This window comes from Elephantulus edwardii, unplaced genomic scaffold (assembly GCF_000299155.1).
Source record: "Elephantulus edwardii isolate Elephantulus edwardi_28Jun2011 unplaced genomic scaffold, EleEdw1.0 scaffold00146, whole genome shotgun sequence".
In the NCBI taxonomy this organism is placed as follows: Eukaryota; Metazoa; Chordata; class Mammalia; order Macroscelidea; family Macroscelididae; genus Elephantulus; species Elephantulus edwardii.
Genome location: NW_006399896.1, coordinates 487,632 through 503,419, shown reverse-complemented (window position 1 = coordinate 503,419; position 15,788 = coordinate 487,632). Strand labels below are relative to the sequence as shown.

Here is a 15,788-nt window from a genome sequence, read left to right as displayed (position 1 = left end):
GGGAGGGAGGGAGGGAGGGAGGGAGGGAGGATAAATCATCCAGGAAGAGTACAAAAGGTCATTATAAAGATAGAGGAGGAAGAAAAGACCAAAATGGATGTCAGAAGAAAGTGAACATTGCACTAGAGCACCGAGAAGCCAAAGTAGAGGGGAAAATCAAGTTTAAGGAGTTGAACAGAAGATTCCAGAGGGCATCTCGGGAAGACAAATTAAAGTTCCAGTGCAAGGAACTGGAGTCAGAAAATTAAAAGGGCCGAACTCACTCAACATTTCTTAAGCTCAAGGATTCAAACCTCGAGTTGCAATACTTAAGGATGCTTTAGGCAGAATATTAAATGATCCAGGAAGTATTAAGAGAAAATGGAAAGAGTATACAGAGTCACTGTACAGAAAGGAATTGGCAGATCCAGAAGAATTTCATTAAACAACATAAGATCAAGAGCCTATGAAGGAAGGTGATGAAGGAAGAAGTTCAAGCTGCTTTGAAAGAATTGGCAAAAAACAAGGCTCCAGGAATTGATGGCATACCAATTAACATATTTCAACAAACAGATGCTGCTCCTCTAGAAGTGCTCACCAAGTTGTGCCAAGAAATCAGGAGGACAACTACTTGGTCAACTGAATACAAGAGATCTCTGTTCCCATTCCAAAGAAAGGTGATCCAACAGATTGTGGGAATTATTGAACAGTATCATTGATATCACATGCAAACAAGATTCTGCTGAATATTATCCAAAACGACTGGAACAGCACATCAACAGAGACCACAGTTTAGCAGGTTTTTAATCCATATGTTAAACCCATATGTTGTATGGCCCAGGACTTTCTAGGAATTAATCTTTATATGCTATTATTTAATTACTAGAGAGTTGATTCTGATGAAATTATCATATGATAAAATACCTCTTAATTCCATATTCTTCCACATTCTGCAACAATCAATCTAAGAAGTCACCATTTATACTGTACTTAACACACCTCTTTAAAAGTTACTTTTTCTTTTCTTTTCTCTCCCTGTATGTAAGGAAGCACGGTTCTTGGTTAGGTCAATCGAACACTTGAAGCACATTCTCAATGCACATGTTCAGAATGGTAAGTAAATGATGTCTAAAAATATCACTAATAAAATAAAATGAAAGGTAAGAATCATTAGATTCATATCCTAGTTTTGTTTTTGTGGTTCTACAAACTTAACATGTTACCATATTTTATATGCAAAGTACAGGTTATTTAACTAAACAAGGTAATCCAGAAAGAAGAGTAAAGAAGTAGTAATTATTATATTCTGTCCCCATCCATGTACATTTTCAAAGCTTACTCTGATGTGTTTATAAGGAAGATTGTGTGTGAGTCATTAATTCCCTCTCTAGTTCACAGGTGGGTATGGAAATAGGTATGGAGTTTTTAAGACTGCAATTCCTGATGAATGAACTAGGAAGCCAAAAGCTGAAGACTCACTATCTGGATCCTCTTTTAATAAATGTGACTATTCTCTACTGACACTAGTGGCCAGTGGTAAGGAGGGCACTGCCAGCCTGAAGGCATGTGCTCTACTGGACTAAGATGGTCATTCTCCTCCCGTGTAATTTACAGCCTCTGAAAACCCACTGGAGAGTCGACTGTGAGTCGATTCCAGTTTAACACTACACAACAATGACAGCAAAAATACTGGCTGTTTTACCAAAGGGACAGCTAGTGTCTTCTTAAAAATTGCTGTTAATCATTGTAGATAAATGTGACCCAGTTTTGGGTTCTGTTTAATAGATGGATTTCATGATAAGATCAGTACTGTCCTAGATAATACTTTTCATAGAAGTGGTAAGACTATGTGTTGGGCTAGGAAGAGGAGTTAGTACCTTTCTGTCTCTATGATTAGTATTCTGTCATTACTGATGAAAGTTAAAGTAACATGATTTCAGGCTTAAGGTTAAGCTTTACCCATTTTTACATTGATAAACCTTCAAGGCTTCTTCACAGCCTTGAAAAACTCACTTCTAACTATAGAAACAGCTGCAGTGGGTAATAATAGCATATGAAATGCTGTATTTACACTGCCTAATTGACTGCTATTAGGGAATTACAGTTTTACTGCCACGACTTACTGAACATGAACGTATAGACAGCCTGGAAATTTTAGTTTTACTTCCCCTCCCCCCCAGTGTAACATCTTTAAATTAAGGATTCTGTTTTTCAATTTTGGTTACATATGAAAAAAAAATTCCTGAATGCTGAGATTTTTTTTCAGTGATTGGTATTATTAATAAAGATGACTTTGGCACTTTTGTACATAATCACTTGTATTCATTTCTCTGGAGTATGTATACACTCGTAGTGGACTTGCTATGTCATAGAATAGCCACATACTTAACTGTAGTAGCTAATAACTAAGTTTTCCAGGTAATTTCATTCTATATTGTCTTACCAATAATTTATGAGAGTTGTAGATGCTCCATGTTCTCACCAACACAATTGGTGATGTCAGTGGACTTTGTTATTTTACTTTTAGCTATTGTGGTGTATGTGTAGTATCTCATTGTGACATTAGCTTATATTTTCTTATAATTAATCATATTGACTCTTTTTCTTACTAGTGCTTTAGATATCTACTTTAGCACCTCATCTGGACATTTATTAAAAATTTAAAAAATCAAAATTTCTTTAACTTATAAATAAAATATAAGTCTTTTTTAATTACATTTTTTAATTTATTATTAATTTCAATGAAAATTTACAGAGACTTTGGGTTTCCATTTATTCATTGTTGCACTTTTCTCCCCTCCCAACCCTCCCCCCTAGTACACTACCCTCTTGGAAAAGTAAAAGAAAATTCTTTCATTGTTTTACAAACCTCCTCCCAGGTCCACTCTACCATGTAGCCTTCGCTCTGGACTCCTGTCATGACAAAAATACCTAATCACATATCCCTTTTAAACAGTTTTCTCCCTCATCTGTTTCAATGCAGTACATTATTTATCCCATCTTTCAGAGGCTCCCCCCAACCCCAAGGTCAGTCCTGTTTTACAACAGTGGCACCATGCAGTATTTGTCCTTTTGTGACTGAGATACTTCACTCAGCATAATGTCCTCCAGGGTCACCCATTTTGAATAATATTGCATGAGTTCCTTGTTTTTCAGTGCAGCATAGGTATTCCATTGTGTGAACATACCACAGCTTCTGTATCCATTCACTTGTTGATGGTGGGGGGGGTCTATGTCTTTTATAACCTTAAGTATAATCTAATTTGTTATGTATCATGAAAGTAAAAAGACATAAGCATTTATTTTACTAACTTTGCTTTTTACTTACTGTGTAGGCATTGTGCTGATGATGTGGAATACATTCTTAGTTAAAAGATTTTCTGCTGCTACATACTTGATGGACAAGGTAAGGTAATAGGAAATTTTCTGTACTATATGCCTGTTTGCTTCTTGTCCCTTAATTAGTTGACTAATAGAGTTGGTACTGACTCATAGCTGACCCTCCAGAGGCAGTAAATTGCACAAGAGGATAATGCCTGTCTTTCTGTGAAGCAGTTGGTGGATTCTACCCACCTGCCTTTGAGTTGACAGGGCAAGTACTTAATGCTAACCACCAGAGCTCCCTTGACTGAAAATACGAAGCTTATTAACATTGGACCATATTAGGCTTTTTAACTTTATATTAAATTTTACTTATGTTAGTAGTAAGGAGTTGCACTGCCAGCCAAAGGCGTGTACTTCTAATCCACCAGCTGCTCCAAAGGAGGATAGGCAGTCTCCTCCTGTGTGATTTCCTACCTCTGAAAACGTGTCATTTCTGACTCAGTGGAATACAACAATGTAAAACGTAAACAGCTAGTGGGACCAGAGGCTGCTAGAGTATCATCTTAGGAAAAACATACATCCCCCCCCCAAAAAAAGAAAAAAATTTCAAACTTCCTTATTGCTAGGTGCGATCGAGTTGCCTGTAGTGACTCTTAGGAACAGCAGATCGGAACCTTGCCTTCTCGTGCACCATCATCACCATCTCTGATACACTGGAGCCCATTTGTTTTATAGACCAGTTGAGAATGTAGGTTAATCTGGCAAATCCACAAAGTGGTATCAGTTAGAACTACCATTACATTGACAGCCTATTTTCTGTTTCAAATGACAGCACTTCCTAAGCCGTAGCTAGCAGGATGTAACAGAACAACTTTGATCCACTTTAGGCCATAGTTCCCCTTGCAATTGCTTACTTTGAGATCTCTAGTAACAGTTTTTCTAGTTAAATCTTTTCTTATGTGTTTACCTTTCTGGCTCATTTTGCTTTTTAAAAAAACTCATTCTATATATTTATATTATTCTAGTCTACTTCATCTCTGATTACCTCTCTATATAGAATAATGAAATAATTAAGTTGTGTGTCCATTCGTGTTTACAGTTGCACAGTATTCACTCATCCATCCACTGACTGTATAGTTGATCCTTACAGGACAGAAGTGAAACAGCCCTGAACTGAGGAGCCAGAGGGCTTATGATCATTTAGTATTTATTACAATCAGTTTCTTTCAAATACTAAAGACTCACCTAGAGTCTTTTAGGGCTGCAGAGATAAAAGCCAAAGAAAGTCCCTGCCACAGTCGAAGGACAACAGAGTGTAACCAAGAAAAGAAAGTTTACCTAACAAGCCAAAGAAAGACTTTGGAGCTCAATTTTGAAGGTTGAGTCCAAATAAACTAGCAAAAAAGTAGAAGTGAGGAAACTTAGTTCACTGACATATCCTGGAGATAAGACGCAGCTCATTGGCTTCACATAAATGCAAGTTGAGTGTGATTGGAGGATGTTGTTGTTATTGTTAGGTGCCCGTCTAGTTGAGTATGGACTCATAGTCACCTTATGAGCAACAGATCTGAACCTTGTCCTATCCTATGTCAACGTAACCATGGTTGGATTGTGTGGTTGGTTGTATATTCCATCAAGTCAGAACCAACCCCATACTATAGCTGACCCTCCAGTGTGTTTTCAGAGACTGCCCTTCCTTCTACCACAGAGGAACTGGTGGATTCGAACTACTTGCCTTTGGGATCACAGTACAGCTCTTTACCAGGCATAGGCAGCAGGAAAGGAAAAGTACACCTGAAGAATTTCTGTGTAGGTTGTAGAATTCAGATTTTATATTTTATATTTATACATGTAAACTGCTTACATAGGCCCTGGCACATATAGTAAAGGCTTAGTAAATGGTAGCTGTTATTTCATCCTAAAGACACTGGAAGTTGTAAGCAGAGGAATGGTGTGTTCAGACTTAGATTTAAAGAGGTGATTCTGACAATGGTATAAAATAGGTTGGAATAGGTAGTCAGAGCTTGTCTGTTTGAAGACCAGTGTTATAATCTCAGTGAGATGTAATGAGGTAGTGAGTTTTGTCCTGGGGCCCCTTCTTTCACTGCCATTCTTCTGTGAATCTGTTGTTTCACTGAGTAGTTCTTTCTGAAGGACAGCACTTTTTACCTTCTGCTTGCTAGTTCTTAAAGTAGACAGAGTATGAAATCAGCATCTTTTTTGAGCATAGAGTATAACTCCTATCTGCTTTCAGTTGTTTTTCCTTCTTAAATGAATGAATGGAGATATTATGATACATTGATACAGTTTAATACTATGCAGCATCAGGAACAATGATTTTGTAAATTACTGCCTAATTTAGGAGGGACTGGAGAACATTATGCTAAGTGAACTAACTCTGTCCCATAAGGACAAATACTGTATAAGACCATTATTGTAGAAATAACTTTTAAAACACTTAGAGGATCTGGATTTTACTGAAGATTATCCAAAAACGACTGGAACAGGACATCAGCAGAGAACAACCAGAAGTCCAGGCTGAAGGGGTCGTGGTACTAGGGATATTGTAGCTGATGTTAGATGGATCTTAGCTGAAAGCAGGGAATACCAGAGGAATGTCTATCTGTGTTTCATTGACTATGCAAAGGCGTTCGACTGTGTGGATCATAACAAACTATGGCTGACTCTGAGAAGAATGGGAATCCCAGAACACTTGATTGTTCTAATGCAAAACCTATACTTGGACCAGGAGGCAGTTGTCAGAACAGAGCAAGGGAACACTGCATGGTTCAAAATTGGGAAGGGCATACGCCAGGGATGCATCCTATCTCCATACCTTTTCAACCTATATGCAAAACATTATCCGGGAGGCTGGGCTCGATGAGGAGAAATGTGGGGTCAAGATTGGTGGACGAATTATCAACAATCTGCGTTATGCGGATGACACAACCCTGCTTGCTGAAACTGAAGAGGACCTGAAGCACCTGCTGCAGAGGGTCAAGGACTGCAGCCTCCGATGGGGATTGAGGCTCAATGTCAAGAAGACAAAGATTCAATCCCAGAGGTGCGCGGTTCGAATCCACCAGATGCTTTGCCGGGGAAGGAGGGGCAGTCTCCTCCTGTCCCAGTCAGATCTGATTTGACAGTACACACACACACAAAATAGAGAGAGAGAGAGAAAGAGAAAGGAAGGAAGGAAGGAAAGAAAGAAAGACAAAGATTCTCACCACTGGACCAATTGGCAGCATCAGGATGGATGGTGAAGAGACTGAGATTGTACACAGCTTTAGTTTCCTTGGCTCCATAGTCAACAGTCTTGGCACCAGCAACCAAGAAATTAAAAGGCGCATTGCCATGGGCTTGAGTGGGTCAGATTGTGAGGTTGGCACCGGATACGACAGAGTTCAGATTGTTCATAGGGTCACCATGAGTCACGCTCAACTTAATGACTCCTCACAACAGTCACATTTCCCAGGATGTATTTTTCCAAGGACTTGCCTTTCCTGACATGAAGTCCAAAGTATGTTAGATGAAGTTTTACCATCTTTCCTCTAAGGAACACGCCAGTTGCACTTCTTTAAAAGACATAATTGTTTATTCTTTTGGCAGCCCATGGAATAGTCAGTACTCTTCTCCAATATAAGTTTTTCTTTTAGTAACATTGAATATAATTGTGGGCTTTATGACAGCACTATTACTTGATTGTACAAGCTAAGGGTTTTTAGAGAATTTGTAAAAACTTTAATCTTTCAACAGTTACTTGATTGTACAAAGGATGGGTTAGATTTTTAGAGAATCTGTAGAACTTTTAATAATTCAGAACAGTTCATTTTTGAAAAGGATTATTTGGGGCTTAGGCATTTAATGTCTCCTTTTGGTATATTTGGTGTATTTTTCTGCTCTGCTATAAAATTGTGCTGTATTATTCAAAATACTGTAACACTCATTGAACTAACAGATAATAGGTTAAAATGTACTACAATTATTTATAGCTTTGGTATTTAAGTGTGCTTATTTTTACTTCATGTACCATAGTAATGACTTTTTCATTTAAAAATAATAATACTAAAGATTTTATGTCTTTCTGTCTAAGGTTGGAAAATCACCAAAGGATCGGTTATGCCGAAGGGTAAGTAACTTTCCCTGAACTGGAAAGTATAAATCAGATATGCACTTTTTATAGGACTTAAGAATTGAGGGGTAAACTTCGCCTTTTACTATTTGATGGCATAATAAAAAAATGGAAAGAGAATAACTGTAGTAAGGAAATTGGTCATGAACTATGACCAATTTTAATTTACTTCTCTAAATTGTCAGCATGTTCAAATTATGCTTTCACAAGATGTGCTCAACTTTGGACTATGAACGGCGGAGTAAGAAGCTACCATTACTGCATATTACCATTGTACAAACAGGGCATTAATCTTCAGTAATGTCCTGTGACTGGTAATCGAGGTCCAGTGTTAGCTTTTGCTCAGAACTCTGAAGTGTTCTTGTTTCAGAGATCCTAAGAGTTGTTAGAATTCATGATTCTTGCTATTCCTGAACCACAGTCCTGAAAATTTTATTTTTTTTTTTTAATGAAATTTTTTAACTTTAATGAACATTTACAGAGATTTTGGGTTTCCATTCATTCATTGTTTCACTATTTTCTCTACCCTCCCCAGTTCGTTCCTCTTTTTTTCCCCCCTTGAAAGTCTGTTTTAATTGTCCAGTTGCCACAGTGCTTGTCAAAGCCAGTCTGATGAAAATCATTTTCTAAGGAATTCTTCATCTATGTTGTTGATAATGTTTGGCTGCAGCACGCATACATACACACACGTACCGATATGCAGATGTGCATATGTAAACTGTAGCCCCAGGAGCTCTGGTGGCATTGCCTGGAAGGAGTTGTGCTGTCAGCCCAAAGGTGGCGCTTCTCTGGTTTGAATCCACCAGTGGATCCGAGGGGGGAGAATGGGCAGTTTTCTCCTGTCTGATTTAGAGCCTCCAAAACCCACCATACATATGTATTTGCACATACCCAATTAATTAGGTCATTTAGTCGCTTGGGAAATGCAAAGAACTTACTGGTGACTAGTTACACAAAGTGTACATGAATATCATAATTCCCTTGATGATGAGCCTCTTGCATCAGCTAGAACAAAGTTGCAGTTGTCTGTATGTAGTTCACTGAGAGGCTGAGGGACCACAAAGAGTTTTGAGTTTATCCTAGCTTTGTTCAGGTGGCCCCAGCTTAGTCCCTCAAAACTTGTTAAACCAGACAAGGCTAAGTTTTTTTCAGACTTTCTAGGTTCTTATTGTCTACCCTGATGATGTGGTTAATAGTGCCTTTGCATGCTGGACACTGGGTCCTCCCTCAGGAGGGCTCCAGTCTTGAATAACTGATGAGATTCTGTCTGCCCCCACCAGTACACAGAAAACCCTCATTTTTAGAAGTTGGTAGGAGTGCTGCTCTTTTTAAAGCCTAATTTCATAATTGGTTCTATATAAATCCAAAGGAAACAATATGTACTAATGGATTGACTCTCAAATTCAAGCCTTTTTCCTTCATTGTAGTGTATTATGGTGTTTTGTTTTTATTGTGGTTAACTACAGAAGTATCATCATGGAGTTATTATGTTCCTTGTTAAAAACAGGATGTGGGGATGAGTGACACAGCAATGACATCTTTCCTCGGCTCCTGCTTGAATCTTCTTCAGACCTTAATGGAGGTAAAGAGATTTTTTTTTTCCAAAGGAAAGACTATTTTTACTTAAGATTCAAAATAGCAAGTTTCTTACTAGATAAGTTTATGTGTTTTGTTATAATTCAGTATAAGATATATGTGGTCTGCACTTTGCTCCTGGTAAACTACAAGCTATTATTTCTGCAGTTTTGAGCACACTCTTCATGCTTGAAACCCTTAGGCAGATGTGAGCAGAGATGAAATGCAAATGCCCATCTTGGACACTGAGGATGCCTGGCTCTCTGTGGAAGGACCAATCTCAATAGTGGAACTGGCCCTTGAGCAGAAACACATCCACTACCCGCTGGTGGAGCACCACTCCATCCTGTGCTGGGTCTTGTATGCGATCATGAGGTTTGCTCTGAAGACTGTGAAGCCACTTTCACTTTTTGATAGTAAGGTAAGCACCATGAAGGGTTCAGAGCTGCAGCTTTCACCAAAGAGTGTCTTGTTTTATTTGAAGCAGTGATTCAGTGCTTCTGTGACTTGTATAGAAGTTTTCTTGTGGGATTCTTTGTTCCCTTATTATCTGTCACACTCTATTCATGTCTTCTTCTTCTCTTCTGGTTTATTTTTAAATACTGATGTTCCAAAGAGTTTTGGCCCCTCAATTAGCTACTCTTTTCTCTCTGTATTCTCTTACTAGTGTATCTTTACTTCATCTGTTTTCTTGTTTTTTAAAATCATTTTTATTGTTATTTTTAACAAAATTTTACAGAAAACTTGGATTTCCATTCATTCATTCATTGTTGCTCGTTTTCCTCCCAAGCCTAACCCAGCAGTTCACTTAAAAAAAATACACATTTATTGTCACATAATCACCCTTTGTTTTCAGGTCTCACCTAGGCCCAGAGGTTGGGGCACATATTTCTCCGTGATGATCTGGATATGACTATTGACTGTCTCTCAGTATGGGACATCCCTTTGGACTGTGGATTATTTCTCATCTAAAACACATTTTCACACCTTGCTCTTGTTCTGTATCTGCTGTTCCTCTTGATTTCCCATCTTTGTTAGTTGCCATCACTTGTGCAGTGTTCCAGGCAGCCTCCAAACCTTGATATTGCTTGGCTCAGTTCCCTGCTTAAAGCCTACATTCATTACAAATTCAGACTTCTTCCTTAGGCTCAAATCTGTCAGTTCTTCTCCATAACTTTAATTGAACCTCTTCATCTTTCCTTTGGCTGTTAGAAAAGGCGCCTTCCTAGTCACATAATTTATGTCTGCCTGGTCTTAGGCTATCGGAGCTTTTTCCCAAACACAGAGCTCATCATTTTAAATCCATGCTTGACTTTTTTGGCACCTCTGCAGAATGAAAGACCATAAGAACATGGCTGCTGTAAAAAAAAGAGTATCAGAACCTCAGAAGTTCTGAATAAGACAAATACTGATGAAAGCTTGCTTTAGCTTGTCTCACATCTGTGGACGAAAATGCACATGAGCGGCCGCGGCCATCTTCCCTGTTGTATGGGCATGGTTTGGAACGCGGCCCGGATTCGAATCTGAAATAAATTCCCTCTTGCCCTTGAAAAAAAAAAAAAAAAGAAAATGCACATGAGCACAGGCACATGGCACAGCTGCAGGCTCCCCCTGAGGGAACACTGCCCCCCTCAAGAGGGGATGGAAGAGGCAGAGCTGAGAATGCTCAGCACTTGCAGACTCACCAGACCCTCCGGGGAGGAGTGAGTGAGGCTGCAGCAAGAGACTTGCACTGGTCTTCTAATAGAGCAAGTGCGTGAGCACATAAGGGCAGAGCTTTCTCCTCATCCACACCTTCTCTAGCCTGCCATATCATAAGCTGCTGCTGGCTTGACTTCTTGAGCTGTGGTCACTGTTAACCACTCTCCATCTCTCATTGAAAGACCCTGTCACTTACTATATTTGTGTTAATTCCATTGTTTCAAGCTGGATCCTATTTCTTTTTCAGGTATCACTTAACTGTCATCCTCTTGCCAAACTGTTTACGCTTCTTTAGACTAAATTTGTCACCTTTGCCTATGTTCTCATTGTTTTCATACCTAGCAAAGCATACAAGTTTAGTAAATGTTCAGTGTATTAATAACTAAGGAAGCAAGTGTTTGAGAAAAGTTCCGTAGCTGCTAAGTAGATGGGAGGAGACAGTGAGTAGCAGAGTTAGGGACGCCTGCCCGTCAAGAGCGGGGAAGACTTATACTAGGAGCAGGAGGGTAATGGGATTCAGAGTCATCGTTAATCTAATGACAAAGTGGTATGAAGCTGGAGAAGATGGGCGTTAAAATGAAATCCAATTTCAAGAGTAGGGAAAGGGACATGCCTTTTAGCAAGATTTTTAACATATTGTTTGTGTAGATAAATGTTGTATCTAAATAGACATAATGTATTTTTTAAGGTACTTGTTGGTTTTGGTGGTTTTTTTTTAAGGTTGGAAAAAAGATATATTTATGAGAAAATATAAGTCTCAGAGACAGATAATCTGAGATAGGTCAGTCTCTGGAAGTAACAAATGGAAAAAAATACCAAGATACTTGTTTCTAATAAGTGGTGTTTAACATGGAAATCTCTACAATTTCTTTCTTAAAATTAAACTAAAAACCTGATAACCAATTTTAATCTTCCTTGTAACATTCAGTAATTGCATTTATGAATATAAATTTCAAATAAACTTTTTTTCATTTGAGATTGAAGAAATCGTTTTTAAAACAGCAGAAAAACCCAAATACCTTGTTTAGTACTGCCTTCAAAAACACAGTTGGTTCACTGCCCTGTGCCTGTCACCCCCTCAGCATGGACAGGTGAATCTGAAGTTGAGCACTGTCAGTTCTGCTCCTGTCGGGACAGTCCCTGAGTGTGCAATTCTCTACTCTCAATAGCATCCTGAGGTTGGAAGTGGAACCAGAATGCAGTCAGAATTGGATAATCACAATGTGATAGTAGTCTCAATCCTTATCATGCCAAGATGACCTGAGACAGCTGCAGGACTCTTTCGGTAAATAGAGCAGAAGTGTGGTTTAGTGAGAGTCCTGGGTGGTGCCGTTAATGTGAGGTGCTGCTAATCAACAGGTAGTAGAGAGGCATCTTGGAAGAAAGGCTTGGCAGTCTGTTTCTAAAAAACTAACCATGGAAAACACTCTAGAGCACACAGTACATAGCCCTGCTGGCACACACGACCAGGAGTTGCAATCAGCTTAGTTGTTCTGTTGATTTGGTGGCTGATGAAACAGAATCCAAGCTTCCGTCATTTACTACTGGATGTTTGCTGCTCAGACCTCAGTTTTTGCATTCTTATGCCTGCGTTATGAAGTTGTTGTGAGAGTTAAATGAGGTACTCAGCATAAACTACATAGCCGCATCGGGACCACAAGAAATAATAAATGACTGTATTCATTGCATATAAACATCCCCACAACCAAATACCCTCATGCAGAATAGATTCTTAAATCTAAAACCAAAAGTTGGAAACCACAGTGTAATTATATTGTGAGTGTGTGGTGAAAAGTTTCAAACAATAACGTCCAGAACCTAACAGTTTGACCCATCTGTAGTTTCTCATCACTGGATCATGACTAGCTTTACTCTACGGAGCATGCCCAATAGATGATCTAGTTATAATTGACTACGTATAGAAAGTTTGTTTAAAATATTTGGGATTTCTTGTTTGCAGGCGAGAAAACAGAATCCCAGAATGGCTAGGTCATTTCCAAAAGGTAACCTGTGGACCTGAGAATTGAGCCTGGACCTTCCACTCAGAAGGCCAGCGTTCTTTTCTCTCTCCAGAAAGTCCTGAAAACCTCTTTTCTGATAGTCTCTTTTGATTTTTCAGATAAATTCTCAAAGTACTTCCAAATGCAGTGGTGTTTTTTTAAACAATTCAGAGTATATGTATTCATTATATTCATTATTAGTGAGTAACAAATTATTCCCAAACTTGGTGGCTTAATAAGCATGCATTACCTAACAATTTTCCTTGTCAAGCCTGCTTTCTGGTTCCCTCATCAAGGTGATTCTGGCTTAGATCTTCTCATAAAGTTGCAGTTAGGGTGCTGGCCAAGAAAGCAGTGCTGCCTGAAGGTTCAACTGGCATGGGATTGTTCACTCTCAAACTTACAGGCTGTTAGCCAGATTGCATTTCTTGCTATAAGGCCATCTTTTGGGACAGTTCACACTATGGTAGCTGATTTCTCTGAATGAGAAAGTAACCGTGACCATGCAAAGTGGAAGCCCCATCCCTTCTTGTACCATAGTCTGAGAAGTGACAGGCTCTTAGCTCAGCCTGGTTCTGTGTTAGAATGTCATCAGGAGCCCACATTCAAGGGCAAGGGCTCATATAAGGCATATGGTAGGAGGGCATCTGCCACGTACTGGATAATTTTCAAAGCTAAATGAGTAAAGTGCCAAAATGTTATTGGGGCGGGGGAATGCAAGATCAATCATGAATTATTCTTGATAAAATGACTTAGCTTTTAATCCTCCCTCAATATTCTGTATGTATCACTATTTTTTTTAATCTCTTCTTTATCTTTAGGGGAAAAATGCATTTTTCAAAGACCTAACGTCAATTCAGTTATTACCTAGTGGGGAAATGGATCCAAATTTTATTTCTGTGCGGCAGCAGGTAAATTAGTTATTACTTTATTTCTTGAAAAAAATACTAAAGCAAAAATGTGGCTGTCCTTAAGGATGGCCACATTCAAGGCATTCTTGGAAACTGGTTTCCTGCTTTAATAATGAAAACAACTTAGTATATAAGCCATTCTAATTGACAGATGAGGCACAGTTACTTTTACATGTTTTTAAAGGAAAACACTAACAAAACATTGCTTTATCTTTCTCTCTCTTTCCAAGTTTCTGTTGAAAGTTGTTAGTGCAGCCGTCCAGGCCCAGCATTCTGTTGCAAAGAGCAGAGATTCCTCAGAAGAGACACTAGCCACTCTTTTTGAGAGAGACTATAACTGGTCAGTTCTAGCAGTGGATCTAGCTCATCACCTTCAAGTTAATGAAGATGTTATCAGACGACATTATGTGGGAGAACTCTACAGCTACGGAGTTGACCACTTAGGAGAAGAGGTAATAATGACCCTGTGAATGTTAAATGGCCTCAAGTTATAAAAGTGATTATCTTGTTACAAACCTTTAAGTATAAAGATAGAGCAAAATATTAACATCTAAAATTGTAGCCAGATTCCTATTTTGGGCCATGCTTACTAAACTCCTACAGGACTGTTCTGTGCACTGCTGTTGAGTCATCTCTGATTCATAGCAACCCTATGTACCCAGTCTTGCACCATTCTCATAGAAAGCCTCTGCTTAAATTATTCTAGTCACTCTGTCAGGCCATGTCTCTGAAGATCGTCCTCTGTCAGTGACCCTCTATAGTCTACCAAGCATGATGTCTTTGCCCAGGGATCTGAATGCACTTTCTAAAACTGGCATTCTTGTTCTTTGGAAATCCATGATACATTCCATTTTCTTCACCAACATCACACTTACAAGGTATATATGTTCAGGCTTTCTGTTCATTATCCAAATTTCAAATGCATATGTGGAGATTGAAAAAAAATTATGATTTGTGTCCGGTGCCCCTTAGTCTTCAAAAAGAGCTATCAATATAGTCAAGGCTCCCCCTTCCCTTTTCCTACAGAACTGATGCTCTAATAGGAGGGGCAGAACTTTTATAGTGAGTAATAAATGAAGAAAATATATAGGATGATATGAATAAAAAGAACCGATAGAGCAAGATAACACTGCCTAGTTTAAAATCAGGAAAATTGTGGGCAGGAGTGTATCTTTTCTACATAGCTACTCAGTCTGTATGCTGAACAAATCATTCAAGTAGCTGGACTTTATCGAAGGAAGACTCATCAACAACCTGCAGTATGCAGATGACACAACCTTGCTTGCTAAAAGCAAAGAAGACTTGAAATGCTTACTGTAGAAGATTAATGACAACAGCCTTCAATATGGATTGCATCTCAAAATCAACAAAACCAAAATCCTCACCTCTGGGCCAAGAGGCAGCAGTATCACTGATGGAGGAAAGATTGAAATTGCCAAGAGTTTCATCTTACCTGGATTCACAGTCAACACCTTTGGTACCATCACTCAAATCAAAAGACATCTTGCATTAGGTAAATCTGCTGTCAGAGATCTCATTAAGTCGTTAAAGAACAGTCATGACACTTCAAAAACTAAGGTACATCAGATTCAAGCCATAGTCTTTTCATTTACACAGCTGAAAGTTGGACAGTGACTGAAGATGACAAAAGAATCATCAGTGTCTTTGAGTTGTGGTGTAAGAGAAGACTCTGAATACCCCATAGAGTACCAAAACAAACAAATATGTCTTATAGAAAGTGCAATCACGATGCTCCTTATAGGCAAGGATGGTGAAACGCCATCTCACCTATTCTAAGCATGTTGTTAAGAGGTTCTTGGGAAAGGATATCATGCTTGGAAAAGTAGAGGGTCAGGAAGAGAGGAAGATCCTCAGTGAGATGAGCTGACAGTGATAATGACAAAGGGCTCAACTATATAGAGATGATGAGGACGGCACAGGATAGGGTAGTGTTCAGTCATCCATTGTTCTTAGGGTTGCTATTAGTCAGAGTTGATTTAACAACACATAATAACTATAAGGAACTGCCAGAAATTCAAGCTGGGTTCAGAAGCACCTCTGGAACTAGGGATATCATTGCTGGTTAACAATTTTAGCTACAAGCACAGAATACTGGAAGTTTAATTATGTTTTATTAACTTTGCAAAGGCATTTGACTGTGTAGAT

The 15,788-nt window shown here is 38.8% G+C and overlaps 1 protein-coding gene across 1 annotated transcript in view; it reads left to right on the top strand.

The window, feature by feature from the left end:
• The window catches only part of RAB3GAP2 (RAB3 GTPase activating protein subunit 2 (non-catalytic)), a 148,647-nt gene that overhangs the window by 130,912 nt on the left and 1,947 nt on the right, over positions 1 to 15,788 (top strand). The window contains exons 26-32 of the mRNA XM_006894593.1: positions 1,026 to 1,092; positions 3,315 to 3,385; positions 7,397 to 7,432; positions 8,943 to 9,017; positions 9,213 to 9,431; positions 13,533 to 13,622; positions 13,853 to 14,074. Coding sequence (XP_006894655.1) covers positions 1,026 to 1,092; positions 3,315 to 3,385; positions 7,397 to 7,432; positions 8,943 to 9,017; positions 9,213 to 9,431; positions 13,533 to 13,622; positions 13,853 to 14,074 — 780 coding nt within the window. The remainder of the gene's footprint in view (positions 1 to 1,025; positions 1,093 to 3,314; positions 3,386 to 7,396; positions 7,433 to 8,942; positions 9,018 to 9,212; positions 9,432 to 13,532; positions 13,623 to 13,852; positions 14,075 to 15,788) is intronic.